The sequence below is a fragment of the Abramis brama genome (genome assembly GCF_963993115.1).
Source record: "Abramis brama genome assembly, chromosome: 7".
NCBI lineage: Eukaryota > Metazoa > Chordata > Actinopteri > Cypriniformes > Leuciscidae > Abramis > Abramis brama.
Genome location: NC_139969.1, coordinates 10,789,531 through 10,811,071, shown reverse-complemented (window position 1 = coordinate 10,811,071; position 21,541 = coordinate 10,789,531). Strand labels below are relative to the sequence as shown.

At 36.8% G+C, this 21,541-nt stretch overlaps 1 protein-coding gene across 1 annotated transcript; it reads right to left on the bottom strand.

Annotated features, from left to right (window-relative positions):
* Nucleotides 1-586: 586 nt before the first annotated feature.
* hhla1 (HHLA1 neighbor of OC90) lies at nucleotides 587-17,466 on the bottom strand. The gene is made up of 16 exons (XM_084119278.1): nucleotides 17,338-17,466; nucleotides 16,848-17,003; nucleotides 14,733-14,816; nucleotides 14,587-14,646; nucleotides 14,159-14,239; nucleotides 13,471-13,554; nucleotides 13,265-13,348; nucleotides 13,093-13,176; nucleotides 12,641-12,697; nucleotides 12,112-12,192; nucleotides 11,978-12,007; nucleotides 11,761-11,838; nucleotides 10,252-10,605; nucleotides 5,686-5,881; nucleotides 5,040-5,122; nucleotides 587-827 (listed from the first exon to the last, which is right to left on the bottom strand). The coding sequence occupies exons 3-16, from the start codon at nucleotides 14,812-14,814 to the stop codon at nucleotides 784-786; spliced, it is 1,398 nt and encodes a 465-aa protein (XP_083975404.1). The 5' UTR covers nucleotides 14,815-14,816; nucleotides 16,848-17,003; nucleotides 17,338-17,466; the 3' UTR covers nucleotides 587-783.
* Nucleotides 17,467-21,541: the final 4,075 nt, after the last annotated feature.

Genomic DNA, 21,541 nt, shown 5'->3' with positions numbered 1-21,541 from the left:
AGGTGTGTGTGGAAGAGACGAGAAAACAATCCCAAAAAATGAACAAAGCCCTATTTAGAAAACTCTAAAAGGTTAAAGGGCAAAAGGCAGAGTGGTCGTCATGGTAACAGGGCTGCAGGAAGTATACATTCTTTATGTTTGTTTCAGGTCACACATGAAGAGATGAAGTTGGATCTCTCACACACACCTATGCCTCTCTTTTATGCAGGGTAAAGGTCCTGACCCCAACTGAAAACTGGGGTCCTCATACAACTAGCCATTGTGCTTGTGTGTGTGACAGGAACTCAGGTGAGGATCAAGCAGAAACTGGGGGTTGTAAATGATTCTTTGTATTCTCTGGGTTTCTAGTTTGAAATAAGCATTCTGCTAATGATGCAATACTCTAAAAAAAAAAGACTCTAAAAATACACAGCACACACAAATATTATGTAATCTATTTGTAATGACACTGTATTCAACCAATTTTACATTTTTCTCATCTTTTGTCCATTATTTATTTTTTCTTTCAGATGCTTCCAGGTTTGATTTTAGTGTGTTTGTTGTAGTTAGACATCACAAATTAGACATGGGTAAATATGTTTGGTTTTATTTGTGTTCAGGAGAGACAAAGTACAACGTCGACACTATAGATTCGCACACTACTATTCAGATTCAGTGATGCTTTAATGTAGTTCATTGTTTAACAGAACACCGTTTCTCTCTCTTACACACACACACACACACACACACACACACTCTTGATTTCAGATGGTTCAGATGTCCAAATGATTCTCAGTTCTTGTCTTATATCTTCACACACATTCTTGCCAGACATTTCTGCTTCAGATCTGAGAGAGAAAGAGATTGTGATTGTATTAGTAAAGAAATTACTTCAACATGAACTCAAAATTTACCTGGTTGTACAGTGCAAGATTCATCAGAGCATGATATTCCAGTAAAAAATGTTTGTTTTTGTAATCTTTCATCAAGTAGAAAGACAGCTTTCTTGATGTCACCAAGGAATGGCTTCTTTTAATAATCCAATAAATTCCTGTTCAAGTCCTATCCTACTTTTTTTTTCTGATTGAATAACTTTACATTATGGAAATTTGTAATCAAAATGTGATAACTTGATCTTACTTTGAAACAACGGACTTCTCTCTGATGATATATGCCGGACTTCTACAATAATTCTGTGCGTCTGCTTCCATCAAATCAACAACCGGTGGATTGAACCAAGAACCCTTCTAACATTTTTTCTTTTACGATAATTGATTTCACTTAGATGTATGTCATAATATACAAGAAATGATCTGTCACTACTTCCGTTACATTGTGACTTTAAACAAAAACAAATCAAATGAGACCCTGCTGGATATACTGAAATAGTCATTTAATTTAATTGTAACATGTACAGGACTCCTTTTGGAATTTCTATCATGATTAAGAACCAATAGTGTATTTTTGTTGAACAAGGTACTGTACACTCAAGGCCACTTTATTATGTACACCTTGCTTTTGCCCTCAGATCTTCCTTAAGTCTTTGTAGCATAGATTCCACAAGGTGCTGGAAACATTCCTCAGAGATTTTGGTCCATATTGACATGATAGCATCACACAGTTGCTGCAGATTTGTCGGCTGCACATCCATGATGAGAATCTCCCGTTCCACCACATCCAAAAGCTGCTCTATTGAATTGAGATCTGGTGACTGTGGAGGCCATTTGAGTATAGTGAACTCATTGTCATTTTCAAGAAGCTAGTTTGAGATGATTTGACATTTCACGTTTCCAGCTGGAAGTAGCCATCAGAGGATGGGTACACTGTCTTAAAGGAATGGACATGGTCAGCAACAATACTCAGGAAGGCTGTGGCGTTTAAACAATGCTCTACTAAGGGGGTAGTAAGGGGTAGTATGCTTGGTACTAAGGGGACCACAGTGTGCCAAGAAAATATCACCCACACCATTACACTACCAGCACCAGCCTGAACCATTGGTACAAGGCAGGATGGATCCAGGCTTTCATGTTGTATACACCAAATTCTGACCCTAACATCTGAATGTTGCAGCAGAAATTGAGACTCATCAGACCAGGCAAAGCTTTTCCAATTTTCTATTGACATGTTGTTCGTTCAGAGATGCTTTTTTGCAGACCTCGGTTGCAGTGTTGTGTACTCGAGACTCGGACTCGGTCTCGAGACCATATTTTAATGGTCTCGGTCTTGTCATGGACTCGTGTGCATTTTGACTCGGAATTGACTCGTACTCGAACATATTAGGACTCGGACTTATTCCCGAGTCCACTCAAGTCCCATTCAAAATATTTCATGATTGTTACTGTATGTTAATATTTCTTTAAATTGTTGTTTGATTGAAACGTCCAATGATTGCTGACTTTCTTGTGCGCAACTGCGCATGACTTGAGACTAACGTTCGCGCCACGCAAATGCAGCAGGAGCCTGGTCAGATGTGGTGTGGTCACATCGTGCTCGGTTGGGTAGCAGGATGGTCTCCTCACTTATATTTTTGAAAAGTAATAATGCGCATCTGTAATCTTCACAACTTCTTCAAGTGTACATATTAATTCAAGACATCGTAAGAATATTAGCAGTCATTTGTTTAGCTTAAAGGTTAGAAGTTTTGTTACAGTTGAACATACAGGTATACATGTCATGTGGTCTTACTGTATAGAGTGGTACAACAATGTTTTGTGGACAAGAGCACATAAGCTTAAAGGCTAAAAGTTTTGTTACAGTTGAACATACAGGTATAGTGGTACAGTAATGTTATTTGTACTAGAAAATGTTATGTGGTCTTACTGTATAGAGTGATACAACAATGTTATGTGGACAAGAGCACTTACTGATTGTAATAATTGTAAGTAATAATTGTAATAAAATGACCTTTACACCACCTACTATGTGGCCTTTTTTACCATTACAGTGTACATGATTCCATGGTATATTTGATTTACTGTTTGAGTATGGTGCCAATTTTATTGTTAGCACCAAATATTTTACATATTCTTGAAGATATCTTTAGGTCTGGTTTTTAGACCCAACCTTAGGTTATCCAACCTCTCTGGTCTCGGTCTCGGTCTCGACTTGACTCGACTCTCTCTGGTCTCGGTCTCGACTCGGACTCGACTCTCTTTGGTCTCGGTCTCGACTCGGACTCGACTCTCTCTGGTCTCGGACTCGACTCTCTTTGGTCTCGGTCTCGACTCGGACTCGACTCTCTCTGGTCTCGGTCTCGACTCGGACTCGAGTGAGCTGGTCTCGACTACAACACTGCTCGGTTGTAACGAGTTACTGTTGCCTTTCTAGCAATTCGAACCAAACTGTCCATTCTCCTCTGACCTCTGACAAGACAATTTTCAACCACAGAACTGCTACTTTCTCTTTTTCTGGCCATTCTTTGTAAACCCTAGAGAACCCTAGAGAAGCAGTGTGAGAAAATCCCAGTAGATCAGCAGTTTCTGAAATACTCCGACCAGCCAACAGCCATACCACATTCAAAGTCATTAAATCACCTTCCCCATTCTGATGCTCAGTTTCGTCTTCAGCAGATCGTCTTGACCATGGCTGCATCCAAAAACTGAAAAATGCTGTCAATTTGTTTGTAAATGTATGTTTTTGACCAACGTTACCCACTTCTGATGTCATTTCTAGCGAGAAATTACTATCATAGTAATTAAATATTAAATTAGTTATCACCAAATCTCGCTCTGTTTTGCTGTAGATCATTAAACCGTTACGCTGCCTCAGAAGTCTGTCCGAAATCAGTTTCATGAGGTGCCTTCGAGTGCAAACGCTGCCTGCAAAGTCATTGCCTGATAGGGAAGTCAGTTGCCTAAGTTTTCAGATGCAGCCCATGTCTACATGTCTAAATGCATTGATTAGATATATGCATTAAAGAGCAGTTGAACAGGCGTACCTAATAAAGTGGCCGGTGAGTGTAGTTTCCAATAGGATTATTGAGATTCTCAGTGGAATAGAATGTCTTGTATGACTTTAAAATTAACATAATTTACTATATAAAGAAACACTTCCTGTGTAAGTCCCTTTAACTGTCCAGTAGAAAAACGTTATTTCAATACAATACAAGATATGATACTCAATATCTAATATGGAATAAAATCCAGTTCATCCAGTAAGACACTTTATTCTTATTTGATCCAATTAGGATCTTTCAGGATTGATTCCAAACTCTGTATATATTCCTGTAGGATTTGCCCTTAGCTGACTGGTGTAGTATCTGTGCATTTCTGCTTTATCAGCTCATGTCTGACATCAGAAAATTATATTTGAGAATGGTTGTATTGTAGGTAAACAAGGAGCTGCATGTGGCCTCAAATGCCCTGAGATTCTTCAGTGACTAAGCAGTTTCATCGCTGGAGACACACTACAATCAAGTCTGCCTGCAGCCTATTTCATCTCATTCTATCTTTGTCCTGCAAAATACTCTTCACCATCAAGACTGACCTTAGACATCATTAGTCCTGTAGGAAGAGTGTGTTTTATTGGATCACACATACACACATGCACACACACACACACTTTAATGAGTTCAGATCCACATGCAGGTATCATCTACATATTCTTTAATGAGGTCGCCAGTGACCTGTGTGTGTGTGAGTGTGTGTGTGTGTTTGTGTGTGTGTGTGTGGAGGGTCATTAGTCACTCATCAAGGAAAACAGACAGTGTCTCACACACTGATTTAACCACAGAAAGCCATAGCTTTAAATAATTCAATTCATTGAAACACACAAATAAAGATATGATAATGGTGACGACCCTTTTACGGGATATAAAAACTTCAACTGCACTAAGAACAAGAATAAAACTTGGTTAAACTAATTCTAGAAGAAGGAATAATCTTTAACTTCTTTCTGCTGCTGCTGATTTTAATGGACTTTCAGTGAAGGTTTTTTTTTAATGATAATATAAAATATTTATATATTTTTTATTAAATGATAGCGTGTTGTGATTTGATCTCTGTTAGGGTTAGTGATTTGATCTCTGTTAGGGTTAGATTTGTTGACGTTGTGTAACTCACTTTTGGAAAATGTGACTCTCCTCATCCGACTGCAAACCTCTGCTGTATGTCTCTCGTACCAGCGATGGCTGTCCACACAGTATCTGTAGAGCACAAAAATATTGACCATCTTGTTTATACAATTAATAATATTGAGGATATATGCTAAATTACTGTCTTACTCCCTGTAAGATACTATTGATTTTATAACCAAAACTGTGACATAGGTTCCAAAAGTCTGAGATCACTAATGCTGTCAGTACTTTCACTTCTGTTTTGCAGTTTTCTAAAATGTAATTTTAGAATCTTCATTTGAGAAGATTAACTGAAAAATGTACATAAATTTCAGAATGTCTTAATATCTGGTTTATCCCTTTTGTCTTAATGACAGCAGCACTCAGGCTTCATGAAAGCAAGGAAATATGACCTTTTGTACAATGGAGATCACATGGTCAGTGTCACAAATTTGCATATTGACTAATTCAAATTCAAATCTTAAATCTTTTTTTGTTTATTTACGCACTTTGATTCCCAGACTGTCAATGTGACTTCAGATTTTTCGACCCCATTGAATATGTATATATGTAACTCGCAAGTGTTCTGTAACATCTCTTATGTCCGTTTTAGGACTAGTTGTGAATAGTTGAGTTGTTGTGCAGAGCTTTACCTCTGTAACTCTACTGCTCTGTGACTGAATCCTCTGCACACACACTGAGAGTAAAACTTGCACAACTCAAACACACATGGCTGCAGCTTCACTGAGCTGATAGTCGCCCTGCCCCAGATCGGCTCCTCTTCAAGGGTCTCTTTCAGGTCCTCTTTCTCACTTCCTTGGTGAAGTAGCTCCATTCTCCATGGGCATCCTGTCAAAGAAAAAAAAAAAATTCATGACAAAAAGAATAATGGACAAGAATAATGTGTCTGCCATCCAAACATTTTTAGCATTGAGACGCAGCAAATTTAGCTCAACCAATGGCATGAGATTGGGCGTGGTCTGTTTTATCGACAAATGGAAGGGGTAACTACTCTCATTGACTTTGTTGTCTTTCATCTTGTTTTTTTGTGTGTGTGTGATACATGTATCCCCTGTGCTCTTTGTTCAATAAAAGAAAAAAAAAACCTTTGTTGTCTTTCATCCAATTCATGTAGTGAAGGCCTGTTCACACCAAGGACGATAGGCTCCATCTGAAAACTGAAAAATGCTGCCTTCGGAGGATGCATTACAAGGTAGGAAGGCATCAAGACACATCCGATCCTTAACCCTCCTATTACCTTTGGGGTCGATTTGACCCCATTCAGTGTTTAACGTCTCTAAATACATACTTTAAATTTTTGCTTCATATTTAAAGACTTTTCCTAATTTAATGGGGACAACTGGGTAAACATAAAATTAACACGATGATAGGTTTTCAGTGTTCTGTACGTACTTTTGTAGCATCTGTGTTCTTTGGGGTCAATTTGACCCCAGGCTCATTTTGCTGTATAAAACATAAGAAATATCACATTTTTTGTTGTTCACACATTGGTGATTAGGCACAAATCCCACATTTATTCTGGATGATATTGAGGTCAGTATAAGTTGAGATTTTATGATCTTCAAAAACCTTCCCTCTGCTTTAGGTCCCTAAGCTAACATTACCATATAGGCCTACCTGAAGTATTGAGAGAAACACTGATAGTTCACACGATATAGTGGAGGGGGGAATCATAATTCTCACAAGAAATTAGATATTTCCAGTGCCTATTATATATTTCCAGGGAAGGGAAAACATAATTCTTGCAAGAACTTTGATATTTTGTTCCGTGGGGGAGGGGAAAACATAATATAGGGGAGGAGCAAATGTATGAAAGCTTCCACAGAAGCCTTATAAACCATTTCCCTTTGTGCTTTGTGAGCTCTCTCTTTATGCTCTTTCTCAATTGAAAATGACCTCTTAGCAAAGTTTTTTGGGTTTTTTTTGGGTTCTATACGGACCTGTTCGCCAGCAAGACACCAGTCGACCCGCCCGAAATGCAGGACGACGCCATACCAGCCATCCCGTCAGTGTTGACCAGTGAGGTCAGGCATGCGATCCAGAACATCCAGAAAGACCGGTCGCCAGGGCTGGACAGAATCGAGGCTGAGCTGCTCAAAGAGGGTGGGCCGATGCTTTGGGCAGCATTGGCCAGCCGTTTCAGCCGCTACATGGCGCAGAGAAGAACACCAGATCAATGGAAGACGGCCAAGACAGTGCTGTTGTACAAGAAGGGTGACCGCGAACAGCTGAGCAATTATTGGCCAATCTGGCTCCTGCCGACCGTGTACAAGGTTTTCACCAAGGTGCTGTACAACCGACTAGCCAGGCAGTTGGATGAACAACAGCCACCCGAACAGTTTCACTGTTTTTGTCCTTGGCACCAAATTACCATCTAACATAATTTTACTAATCATATCATCAGCACATGATTGCTATAAGGAAGGAAGAAGTGCTTCCAATCATTGTGTTCTTCTGTTAGCAATGGTTTCCTCCAAAGAAAGATGATCATCTTTGCATCAAAATGGCCTCCATTTACCAGATCATCAAGAGCTTCAAGAATAGAGGTTCGGCTGCAGTGAAGAAGGCTTTAGGATGTCCCAGAGTGTCCAGCAAGTACCAGGAACTTCTCCTTCTGAGGAATCAGCTAGGGAATCGTGTCACCACCAGTGCAAAACTGCTCAATATTGGCAGCAGGTGGGTGTGAGAGCATCTGCACACACAGCGAGGCCAAAACATTTGGACAACGACCTGGTGTCAAGAAGGGCAGCAAAGAAGCCACTTCTCTCCAATAAAAACATCAAATATTGACTGAAATTCTGCAGGAAGTACAAGAATTGGACAGCAGAAGACTGGTGCAAAGTTAATGTATCTGATTAGAGCATCTGGAAAATCGATTGTCCAGAGAAGAAAAGGTGAACGCTACCATGAGTCCTGTGTCGTGCCAACAGTGAGGCATCCTGAGACTATCAATGGGAGTGTCATATTGACCCCAAACCTATCCTTGATAAAATATATTGTATACTATAATAAATAAATAGCTATTAAAACACCCAAAATATATATAATTTTTGAATTTTAGATAAATCAGTGACATTTTATAGTGATTTGCTAATTTGTCCATAGTCGTGCAATAGGTATTCTGGATGTATAAGGGGTGGGGGTGGGGGGTTGGTGGTGTTTTATTTAAAGGGCTATTTAAGTAGTCAACAAAGAAACATAAAGTACCTGACTTAAACCTTTGGGGAAAAAATCAAATTGTGGGGGTTTAAATTGGTGGGGTCAGATTGACCCCAGAGGGTAAAAGATGTTGGTAGATTTGAGGGTAACAGGAGGGTTAAACAGTTACGTTGCTGCCACAAAAGTCTATCCCAAATCAGTTTTGTGAGGTACATTCGTACGCAAACGCTGCCTACAAAGTCATTGCCTGATTTTCGGAAGGTTTCAGATGCAGCCCAGAACGATAACTACAAAGTTTTAATAATCATTCTAATTCTGTGAGAAAAGCAAGTCCACACAACAGCTATAACGATAAAGAGTAACGACTCAGAGGAACAATATCTTGTAATTACTTTCAGAACGATTTTTTTCCAGCTGATGAACGATAAAAACATTGACAGCCAATCAGAATCCACCCGAATTTAAAGAGCTTGGAAGACAAAATTGCAGCGCGTGCTTATGATAAACAGAACATCGTCCCTTGGTGTGGAAGCAAATTTATAGTTAGTTATATTTATCATTATCGTTCTTGGTGTGAGCCATAAGCCTCAACAAAATTTTACAAAGCCTTCAAGATCACTCATAGGGAGAAAAATATAAATATTTGCATACATCTCACACTGGTCAGATGAATTAAATGAATTAGGAAATGTTTATACCTCTGTGGTGAACAAAGTAAACAAACTGTATTTAAGTTAAAGTAAAAGATATGAAAAAGTAAAGATATGAAGAAATATTACACAAGTAAATATAATACTCAGCCAGCCAGGTATACTTGTTTTTAATTGGTGACACTATAGTGCAGAAATGATTGCCATGCCACACATCCTGATTTTGCTGAGTAAAGGCCCATTCACACCAGGAATGATAACTAAAGATAACTATATTAGCAGCAGACGATATTGTTCTGTTTATTCTAATAAGCGTGTGCTTGTCTGTCACTTTAAGTGCTCAAGCTCCTAACAGGAGGATGGATTCTGATTGGCTGTCAATGTTTTTATCGTTCCTCAGCTGGATACCAATGATATTCCAACGATATCGTTTCTCGATGCTGTTATCGTTATAGCTGTGGTGTGGACTCTGATATTCTTTAATATTGAGAACAATTTTAGAACTATAGCTTTATAGTTATCGTCCTTGGTGTGAACGGGTCTTTAAACGCGTTCCTGGAACAACATTCCTGTCCGAAAACGTAATGCTAACCATATCCCTACCCCTAAACCTAACCCTACGCATAACTTATCCCTAAAATCAGAGGGAAATGATAGGTTAATAACACTGATATAGATGCACCTAATCCTGGTTGTAAGCCAACTTGACATAAACTGTAAACTTGCCCCTCAAATCTAATTGGTTGATTGGAATGTTGATCCAGGAACATGTTGCACTTGGTAAGATGCCACAGTACTCTCTACAAAGCTGCATGTTACATTAGCTTCTGGTGCCATCTAGTGGTCATGTCTATTTTAATTTGCTGGAATAAATGTCCACTCAAGGGTTGATGAGGGCTCCTTCTCTCTGTCTCCCACTCTAAATGAGGACACCTGTTGACATGGACAACAGGTAAGCAGTTCAGCTGTCTATGATTCATCTCTCTCTCTCTCTCTCTCTCTCTCTCTCTCTCTCTCTCTCTCTCTCTCGCATATGCTGTGGCCGCTGTGTGTTGACTGGATGAGACAGACTTAAGTGTGCATATTGATTTTTAATGTGCTTTTAACCTTTCCTGACCCAGCCAAATCAAAACAATCTCCAGGGAAAATAATGGGCCGTTGCTATGGATACTATCAATGTCTCCGGTCTGACTCCATTCAAATCAAATCATTGTCATGGCAACAATAAAATTAACCCTGCCAGCCTGTGCCAAGGCTCCACGGTGTCGCCGTTGCCGCTTTAACAGAATAAAAGGTCAAACATGTCAGATTCCATTGTGTGTGTGTGTGTGTGTGTGTGTGTAGTGTAGTGAAGTGTGTGTGTGTGTGTGTGGTGATGAAGGGTCTTGCCTGGTTTTTCTGTATGCGATACTTTAGTAAGCTGCTGGATGCTTGTCATGGTTGTTTGTCTCTGAGTTGGCAGTGAAATTGTTGCGGTCACCATGGTAGCGATGGTCTGTGAGGTTACCGTGGTAACAGTCGCGTGTGGGGATTTTGTTGGCTGTGTTGTCATCGTATCAGCTTCTGGTTGGGTTATCACAGCAGTTGTGAGATGGCTAGTGGATGTGTTTGTCATAGAAACAGTAGCAGTGGTCGTCACAGTGACAGTAGTGGGAGGGGCTACTGACGAGCTAATAAGGGGCGATGATGTCATTGTAGCGCTAGTGGTTGGCAAGACTGTTTTGGTTTCATCGCTGGTTGATACTGTGGAAATAGTGGAAGAACCAAGCAGTTAATTAACAGTTTCAAAAGTTTAAACTAACAGTTTATTAATTCTGGAAACAATATTTTATAGTTGCAAAATACTAACCTAAAAATAACCATTAGAGAATGTTCTGTATAAGTTATTTTAGATTATTTTAAAATAACCTCCATGCAACATTCTGGGAACGTTATTATATGGTTGCAAAAAATAAAACCTAAAAAGAACATTCCTAAAATGTAATTTTATGGTTCTCAAAAAAATAACCAAATGGGAACCAAATACTAACGTTTGGGGAACATTCTGTGTTTGCTAAGAAGGCAGTAAGTGTCAATCCAATGTCTGCTTAAAGGGATAGTTCACCCTAAAAGTAAAATTAAGTCATAATTTACTCACCTTGGTGTTGTTCTAATGCTGTATGCCCTTTCATTTTTTTATGGATCACAAAAGGAGAATTTAAAAAAAAAATGTCCCACTCGCACGCATCCATATAATGGGAGTGAATAGTGACATGCATCACGCTTTTTAACAAAGACGCAAAAGTATCTCAGGATGATCCCATGCCGTATATTTCAAGTGGGGGTATACGATAGGGTTTAGTGAAAAACAAGCCGAAACTGAATGTGCTATTTAACGAAATTCTTTACCTTGGCTGCATAGCGATGCAGTTCACTCCATGTTGCTCAGAAAAAGCACACAAGTTATGAGAATTGAAGATTAACAAAAACGCAACATAAAATACAACGCCTAGGCTAGAATCAAATATTACCGGACTGGAACTCTGTTTGTCTGATGACAGTCAGAATGACAATTTACAGATGTGAAGGGCAGGCGATAACTTCTTGTTACGACGAAAACAACGGATATATTCACCACGGAGAAGAAGGTACATGGATTGTCGATGTCAGGCTTTTGTTAATCTTGATTTCTCATAACTTGTGTGCTTTTTCTGAGCGAGTGAACAGCAACTCTAACAGAATCTGATGAACGCACACGTCATGCAGCCGTGCAGAGAAGAAATGAAATAAATGAAAAAAGGGCATACAGCATTAGAACAACACCAGGGTGAGTAAATTATGACTTAATTGTCATTTTAGTGGGAACTATCCCTTGAACCCTTTAAATCTGCAGATTAAACTCCTAAATAGTCAAGATACCTCTGCTCCTGTAGGAATCTGTACTGGCTTTAGGAAACAGCACCAGGTCACTGCTGTTTGGAAGGTCATGCCACACTACTGTAAGGGTAAGACAGGTTCTGACTGGTCAGTATATATTCGCATTCTCATTATATGTTCATATATCATTTCAAAAAGAAAATTATAATACAGCATATAGCATCATAGCTGACAACAGACACTCTCAGAACTCACTTACCAAAGGGCAGCAGTGGAAATGTCATATTACCTACAGGGAGAAAAAATCATAGTATTTGACCAGCACGTTTCCAATTTATTAAATTGTTGGAGTGATAAATATAAGTGTGTGTGTGTGTGTGTGTGTGTGTATACCTCTGGGTATTTCCTCTGTGATGGTCTGATTAAACAGAGGTGTGACTGAGCCCATATCCCACAGCTGAGACAAATCACTGTCTGAACATATGTCCTTACTTTAGTTTCAGTTTTTTTTAACATAAACATGTAGTAACTTACATATTTTGACAATAAAAAAGTATATTACAAATGAAAGTTAGCTGAGAGCAGGAATAAATGTCAGTAATAAATGTGTGCAGAGTGCAATCATTTAAAAGTATGTGAGTTAATTAAGAATGTGCAATTTTTGGTTTAATAAAATAATAATTAAAAAAATCTAATAATATGCATTATTTTAAAGACTTAATTCTTCTTCTTTTGGATTGCTCTTGTCTGTATGCTTTTGTGAGAGAAAGTAATGGTTTTTAAAGGACATGAGGGTAATAAATGCTAACAGAATTTTCATTTTTGGGTGAACTATCACTTTAAGAAAATGACTTTTTGCAGTATAATATTAAAAGATGCATGATGTGACATTTAGAATAAATCACTTCTTGCTAGAACTCACCTGTCTTTCCAGCCATGACACAGATATAGATGCAATCAGAGCTGTTCTTCTGACTTACTGGAATAATGATAATAGCACACACACACACACACACACATGCACGTTGGGTTTACATGTTTATCGGGGACTTTCCATTGACATAATGATTTTTATATCCTAAACCAAAACCCTAAACCTACCCATCACAGAAAACTTTCTGCATATTTACATTTTCAAAAAACATAATTTAGTAAGATTTATAAGCTTTATAATGATATATAAGGTTACATTTTGTTCCCACAACGGGTTTACCAAGACCACACATACACACATAAAGACAAAATGACAGTATGACATATTATGTGAGAAGGACCAGGGCTACAACATTATAGTACATTAATACTGAGGCAAACAGAGGTTCCATAATGATATTATATTCAGGAATGTGTAGGTGATTATAGTTGGTGCTTTACCTGAAAGTATAGAGTTGGACTTAAATAGTTCTTGCAGGTAACTGGTGGAATTTCCCATCACATCCAATAGAATAGCTGTGAAATCTGGAAAACACAAAAGTGATTTATAAATATATTTCATTATTATTGTTATAAGATTAGCAATCAAGGTCAACTGAATGAGGTTTTTCACCTGTGAGGTCATTGGTCCTGTTTGTCAGACAGTAACAGTATCTCAAGGAAAATAAACTGCTCTCAATGTCCTGAAAGTTTGAGACTACACACACCCACACATGTGTACATGATGCACAGATACATGCTTGCAAACACGCAGAATTACATCATATTTGTGTCATATTGGTGCTGTAGTTACAGTGTTATTTGGATAAGGGTAGTTACTATTGTAGACCAGCAGCGTGAGCTTGTGGAGAGAGAGGGAACTGTGTGACGTCACACTGAGTAAAGAGAAAAGATGCTGTGAACCTGAAAACACACATACATAAAAACAACATTTTGAGATGTGTGTGTGCATTTGCATCTATACATGCGTGTTTCAACAATAAGCACTTTTAGAAAATTAAAACAGTAGTTTATTTGTCTACTAACAGTGTTCGACAATATACATGCATGCATCACAGGAATTCTGTCATTTTTATCATTTTTTTTCTTCTGAAACATCATGACATTTTAACCACTTCTCAGATGTTGTATTGTGTTTAATAGTATTCCGTGCTGTAAAACGTTTTTGGAATAAAATGAAAATAAAATCAATGATATAATACAATAACATAATTAAAAATAATATATAAAATAATTAAATTATATATAAAACTATAAATAATTTCCCAAAAAATAAATATTGAAATGTTATATCATTCTTTGTTTGGATTAGCATAGTTTCTAACATGTAATAATATTTTCATAATTGATTTTCATATTTGAATTTAAATGTCTGGGTCTGAGACAAAGGTAATGTAATAATTTAATTTAAAAGGTTTTAATGTGCCCTTCATATATAACATACCCCTGGGACATATGGTGCCCATAGCCAAAGAAACACCATATGTGTGTGTATATATTGTAATACCTGGTTGAGAAGAATTGATGAGTGTGTTGACGAGTCCAGTAAGATCTATAGAGGCAGGGTCAATGTTCTCTGCTGGAATCTCTGGGTAAATGAAGATTATACTTATTTATACCTCACGAAACATTCCAGCTATCGATCTGCAAAACCATTATTTAATGCTCTGTAAATTACTCCCAAATCACACACACAGAAGCTGACCCAGTACACATGACCCTCATTACCAGGTTTCACCAGCACATTTATCATTTCACATTGACCTAATCATAGGACTAAATTCCTGAGAAAGTAAAAGCATTTTAAATATTCATTATATGCAATGATTCATAAAAAAAAAGCCTTCTGTATGTGTATCCGAATGTTAAGAGCTCTGTCCTGTTCATGTGATTGTCTCTGATAGGTGCTTGTTCTCCATAAAAATGAGTGGTTACCTGTGGACACCAGGAGCTCTCGTTTTTCTGTTTGCATCAACTGGCTTTGTCTTGAAAAAACTGAAAAAGACATATTGTTTACCTCTTGACTAGCAGATAAATTAATGCAAAGTTTGTATTTTTATTTGTATTCTTCATTTACCAACCTTGTGCATAAATAAGGAACAGAGCTACTATGACTACGCAGATTCTGATGCTGATCCAATGTTTTAGTTTGAGATTAGCCATCTCTGCAAAGCCAACACATTTATTAAAAACACTAAAACAATGAACAACATTCCAAGGATTTCATACTATATTATATATGCACCTGTTTGTACCTTAAGAAATTACATATAGCTAGTCAACAGAAGTGTTTACATAGTAATGAGAACATACATTATATGCAGTGAGCTTTCAACAGCAGAGTTGAGACTGTGCTGCCATCAACAACATGCGAGTAATGCTACTCTGACACGCTTTTTTAACCGCATAGCATAACTGCTGGTTTGTTAAAAAGAAACACTTTTTTTTTTTTTTTAAATGAAAGAAAAATCCAAATCAAGCCAGGGTTATTAACTGATTGTTAACTATTAACTGTTGACATTGTTAGTTGAAATAAAATTAAATATAAATATTAGCTGAAAAGCATATGGCAGGCTACACTTTTTGTTCAAAATTAACAAAATTTAAATTAGAATACATCATCAAAACTTCTTCCAAACCGTATTTTTGTTTTACCCTGATTTATGTTTTAGATCTGGCTGACAGGATGGTTTTCGCGGGAAACTGCATACATACGTCACTCGCTGTGTGTCTCGTCATATCCTACATGGAGCACCTAAATCTCAAACCTCCGGGGAATTTTCACCAGTTAAAAACTAAAACTAAAAGTTTTGTTTTTTAACCACTAGAGGGCTAAAAGTTACAAAGTTATTGGTGTAAGTTGAAGCAATACAATGATTTACTGAAAATAAGTAAAAATGAAAACTAACTAAAAATGAAACCTATATAGCAATATATATGACAAAAGCACATAACAGAATTATTCAAAATTAAACTAAAATAAAGATGAAAACTAAAAATATAAGAATAAAAGCTAATTCAAAATATTAACAAAACTATAATAAAAATAGAATTTCATGGCATTTTTTTTAATAAATAATAAAACATCAAACATTCAACACCAAGTAGGAAATAGCTATAAATTATGCAGAAGATATGCTAAGACAAAAACGACTGCTACAATATATTTTAAATATAGTTTTCAGAAATTAATGAAAGTGGAAAGAAATAATCAGAAAAAACTACCAGGGAAATTTTTCCTTTTTTTTTTTTTTTGTCGCTTCTTCTATTTTTGTCCTGGTTGATTTCTGACTCTGGTGTGGACATGCATGTGGATTTGTAGAATAAAGCTCAAGGCTCTTTGTTTGCCAAGTGTGACAAGATGTGACAATTCTAATTAATTTCCACAGAGAGTAGATCAGTCACCGCAAACTCAATTAGCCTCTATCAGCGGCTCTTCTCTAGCTCTCTACACAGATCATGATGTTCACAAGTTAAAATGAGCAAATAACATTAAAGATGAAAGACCTAATTAGTAACGGCACAACAGCACCAGCTCAATCTTCTAGAGAAATTTAGCTACAAAAATCCTTTTAACGCTAGTGTGGAAAAGTTAGTCAAAATGTTTAATCTTTCAGTAAGTCCATCAGATTTTGTCTTTTTAATGACGCCTGCTGTAATTACAACAAAAACTGAGAGAGAGAGAGAGAGAGAGAGAGAGAGAGAGAGAGAGAGAGAGAGAGAGAAGGGAGGGAAGGGAGGGAGAGTAATATTTTTTTCTTATATAAGTTTCTTATAAACATGATTATTTTTCAGTGTAAAGTTGGTCTGAACGCAGACATTTACCTTCAACAAATTTGTGAAATCATTTTCCCTTAACCTTTCCTTAACTCTTTAAAAAAAAAAAGTAAAATGGAAAATAAATGAATAAATACATGTAAAATGTAGTAGGACTACACTAATTCAGTGCAATAAAAAAAAATACAAAGATAAATTAACAGCATTTATTTAATCTGAAAATATCCACAAAGACAGAATTATTCATCCAAACTAAAATTTCACTATTCATAAAAGAGAAAAATATAGAAATAATAAAACAAATACATAATAAAAAAGCAGGTGTACAACATTAGCAATAGCTAAATATTCAAAGTGCATGAGCTGAAACACCGAATGTGTGAGGAAGAGTGTGAACTAAATAAAAACCCCACACTCACCTGCAGAAGAGAGACGCAGACGCTGCAGGACACAGACAGCCGTCTGCTCGCTGTCCGCTGTCTCTCACACACTCACACACAGAACCAGCAGGGCATCATGGTCCCCGGAGAGGGCAGCAGGCTGTAATAGCCCTCCAGTGTGTCACCTGAGCTCAGCTGGCAAACACAGAGGACCTGCTCTCAAACCAGCACACACACACTCACACACACACACACAGATACTCTCACAGATATAGAATCGTTCTCTCTTTCTCTCTCACACACAAAGAAACTCTCACAGATATAGATTCTCTCTCTCCTGCTAAATGTAACACACAGTTATACAAATCCACACACATGCATACTGGTACATGCATTTCATAGATGCAGTTGTTATAATACAAATGTGATTTCCAATCATTTCAAACATCCTAAAGAGCCAGTGTTTGGCGTTTCACTATAGTTGTGTAGACATTTGACCACATTATAGCATAGCCTGTTTTGCACTTACAGATGTAGCTTGTCTCTCTACCTGAATTTGACACTTGCGCACACTTTTGGCCTCTCTTTAAATATGAAAATCACATGTCCTGTATATGCTAACCCGCTCTTCTCATGCACTCTGTCCTGTTTGGCAGCGTATGGTGTCTGGGACAGAGCAAGGCCTGGGAAACTCTGTTGTCCTGGAGACCAAGAACCAGGCAGCGGGCCATTCCCACAACAACCCCTCTACTTGTGTCCAGCACAATATTTCCACCTATATTCTGCTATCGTAACTCTACTGCACTCTGAATTCAGGCTCTTTGGTGTTCATGATCAATACTAGGTGTCACATGTTACAAGTAAGGCATGTTACTTAATCCCATTACTGTTTTCAATTTTAATTTACTTTCACTTAATTTATTTACTTTTTATGTATAATATATATATATATATTGGCTGCATTACAGTATATGATCACGCTATCATTCGCTCAACTGCTATTAAACTGCTATTCAAGCACGATAAGATGCAAAAAAAGTACTGTATTTGCATACTGTCTGTGTATCTCCTGTCTGTGTGACAGACACACACAGGACTCATGCGCACAGAAAGCCACTTCATACGTCGGCCGCATTACATTGAGTTTTCTTTCTTGAACGGACAAAAACACTCAAAAGTATGTCAAAATGCCAGCTTTGTCGAGTATCCTCATAAGCACAGTCTTAAATGAGTTAAATAAAGTCTAAAATGACCATAAAGAGTTGTGAGGACATCGGATATGAGTCAGAGAAAATCACTCGCTGCTCTTGACTGAATAACTTTTGTAGCTTTAATGAGGATTAGTCTATATTAAAATAATAATTTATGCATTGAAAACTGTGAAGTGTTTTTGATAAGTGTTTTTGAAGTGTGAAGATAATTTATTCAATTTCTGTATAGGCCTATTTCCTACCTGTTAGATCAAATATTCAAAATATACTGTCTTATGTTGTTTTTTCTTATATGTTGTTTCTACATTAATTTGGAAATTATCTGTGAAATTATTACAATATAAAAATATAAAACATTTTAATGTTTAACTTTAATGTTAGGTGCGATTATTCGCGATTAATTACAGAAAAATGTGTAATCAATTAGTTAATTTTTTAATTGATTGATAGTACTATATATATATATATATATATATATATATATATATATATATATATATTAGTGTTATCAATCGATTAAAAATTAATTAGGAGATAATGCATAATGTTGCAAAAAAGTATTTTTCAAATAAACATTCTTTTTAACTTTCTATTCATCAAAGAATCTTGAAAAAATATAGCACTTTGTATATATAAAACAATTAAGCAGCAAAAACAGTTTTTAATGTTGATAATAAGAAGAATTGTTTCTTGAACAGCAAATCAGCATTTCTGAAGGATCATGTGACACTGAAGACTGGAGTAATGATGATGAAAATTCAGCTTTACCATCACAGGAATAAATTACATTTTAAAATATATTCAAATAGAAAAGAGTTATTTCAAATTGTAATAAAATCCTTCACATGGTCATTGTGTAGATACATAAACTACTTCTAATTAAACAAGAACAAACGGCAACATTTATTTTAATATACTTTATTACTAACTGGTGCAATTTGAAGATTTAACATAAAAAATCAAGTTCATCATAACATTTGCATATTATCTCATCAAATTAAACTATTAAAACTGGCCTTGACCAGAATGTAAATAAAGATTATTATTCAAAACTGGAATGAATATAAGAGCTTAGAAGGCCACTAGTGTGAAATAATTTCATCTGAAACCAAAAAGAAGAGAGAACTAAAACATCTTTTGTCAGGTCTTTAAAAGGAAAATACACAACCGAATAGGTCCTAGTAAAATGAACAGATGCATTACTGATACCACTGAGAGCAAAACGATTATGGATGGCCTAAAAAGCAAAATGATGGCAGGTTTGATTCATGATGGAGAGAACGAAATGAGCGGCAGAGAGGGACTGGTGCTCTAAAAGGCCAAGGCACAAACAATAAACAGCAGTGTCTCTGTGTACATCAGAATAGATAGCAGTCAATAGTCAGACAGGAAAAGAGATAGCAGTCATTGCAGTTAGGTAATAATAATAATAATAATAATAATGGGCAGCCGTATTTGTTCTGAGATAATGATTGACCGTTTTTAGTCTGAGATAAAATGAACAGATAAAAATGGGCAGTTTATTAGACTGATAAGTGACTGAGAGGTTTAGTTCATGATGCTAATGGGCAACAGTTTGTGTTAACAGTGGACACCTGTGTTTAGAGACTAGTTTAAAATAGATTGCAGTGTTTAGTTTGAGATCACGAACATATGAGTTTAGGTGCGTGCACAAAATGTCGGAATTACGTGATTCTGACTTGTAAAAAGCATTCACGTCCTTGTAGAACTCGCAAAGTACAACTTGTAAACTCAGAATTTCTGAGAGCTCCGACTTGTACCACATGACCTCTGCAGATACATTTTTGGCATTTATAGTGTTGTCCAAGTCCAGAGTCCAAGTACGTGAACATGTCCGAGTAGAACGTCACAGGTGCAGAACTTGATTTCGCCAAGTACATCATGTTCAACAAAGAAGTTGATCCTGGAACAACATTTCAATCAACCAATCAGATTTGAGGGACAAGTTTAGAGTTTATGTCAAGTTTAGGCTTACAACCATGGTTTGGTGCATCTACATCAGTGTCATTCCCCTATCATTTCCCTCTGATTTTAGGGATAAGTTATGGGTAGGGTTAGGTTTGGGGTAGGGATTTTCAGACAGGAATGTTGTTCCAAGAAGGAACGCGTCTAACTTGGCAAAATAAGGATGTGCGTCACAGTTCGTCATCTAACTACGGTAATTACGACATGACATGAACAATTTAAGTATTGATGCCAGTGTTTAGTCTGAGATGATAATGAGCGGCAGGGTTAAGTCACATGATCGCAGGTTTACAGGACATTTAAATGGATAGTTCACCAAATATGAAAATTCGGTCATTATTTAAATCATGTCACATAAAAATTTGTATGACATCCTTTCTTCCGCAGAGCACGAGAAAAAAAAGAGATTTTGAAAAATGTCTGTTTTGTACAGAGCCCTGCACATGACATGCAGACAAAAATATATATCGTGGCCACGAATTAAGAAATCGTTCACTCGTTTTAGTTCAGTCGTGGCCACAAATTAAGAATTTGTTCCCACGACTTGTTAATTTGGTCCCTCGTTTTGATTTAACTAAAACAAGGGAACGAATTATTACAACGTGGCCACGTTTTAGTAAAACGAGGGATCAAATTATTATATTGTGTGTATGATTTACTTAAAATTAGGGAATGAATTAGTTAAAAGTACTGACGTATTAGTAAGTCATGGGAAAGAATGGTTAAAGGGTTAGTTCACCCAAAAATGAAAATTCTGTCAGTAATTACTCACTCTTATGTTGTTCCCAGAAAAGTTTGTAAAGACATCGTTAAAATAGTCCAAGTGACTCCAGTGGCTCAACCTTAAGTTTATCAAGTGACGAGAATACTTTTTGTGCGCAAAAAACAAACAAAAATACTTTTTTTTGTCTTTACTAACTTTTCTGGGCTGGCAGATATCAATTACCTAGCAGCCTATGAAGGAGTGAGCCAGCTCTCAGATTTCATCAAAAATATCTTAATTTGTGTTCCGAAGATGAACAAAAGTCTTACTGGGTTGGAACAACATGAGGGTGAGTGATTACTGACAGAACATTTTTGGGTGAACTAACCCTTTAATTCATGGCCACGATATACATATTGTTTCTCCCGCATGACTCCATAGTTTTGGATTTGCATTGTATGAAATACAATGTATGAATGTATGAATACAAAATACACACAAAATATCTTCTTTTTTGTCCACAGAAGAAAGTAAGTCACATTTTCAATAGATGAACTATCTCTTTAAGCATCAAACATCATACTAAATCTCATATTACTGCCTTGACCTCATCATAACCCCAGGCTTTTAGCAGGCAGAAAAACAGAGAAGGAAAGAACAGAAAAGACAATGAACAAAGAGAAAAGCCCATAAACGGCAGATGAACAAATGTAAATGCATTAAGAATAGTTGTTAATTTCCATATTATGGCTTTTGTTCTCTGAATTCATAGTCTTGATTGTTACAGATTTACAGCTGCTATTGTATTTATGTCCTAATTATCTCTCAAACCA

Excerpts from the sequence above, each read along its gene's own strand:
- hhla1 (XM_084119278.1), bottom strand. The coding sequence starts at position 14,814 with ATGGCTAATCTCAAACTAAAACATTGGATCAGCATCAGAATCTGCGTA. Across the intron at positions 14,647-14,732 it reads GTTCCTTATTTATGCACAAG|TTTTTTCAAGACAAAGCCAG; the intron begins GTTGGTAAATGA and ends TGTCTTTTTCAG. Across the intron at positions 13,555-14,158 it reads CATCAATTCTTCTCAACCAG|GTTCACAGCATCTTTTCTCT; the intron begins GTATTACAATAT and ends GTGTGTTTTCAG.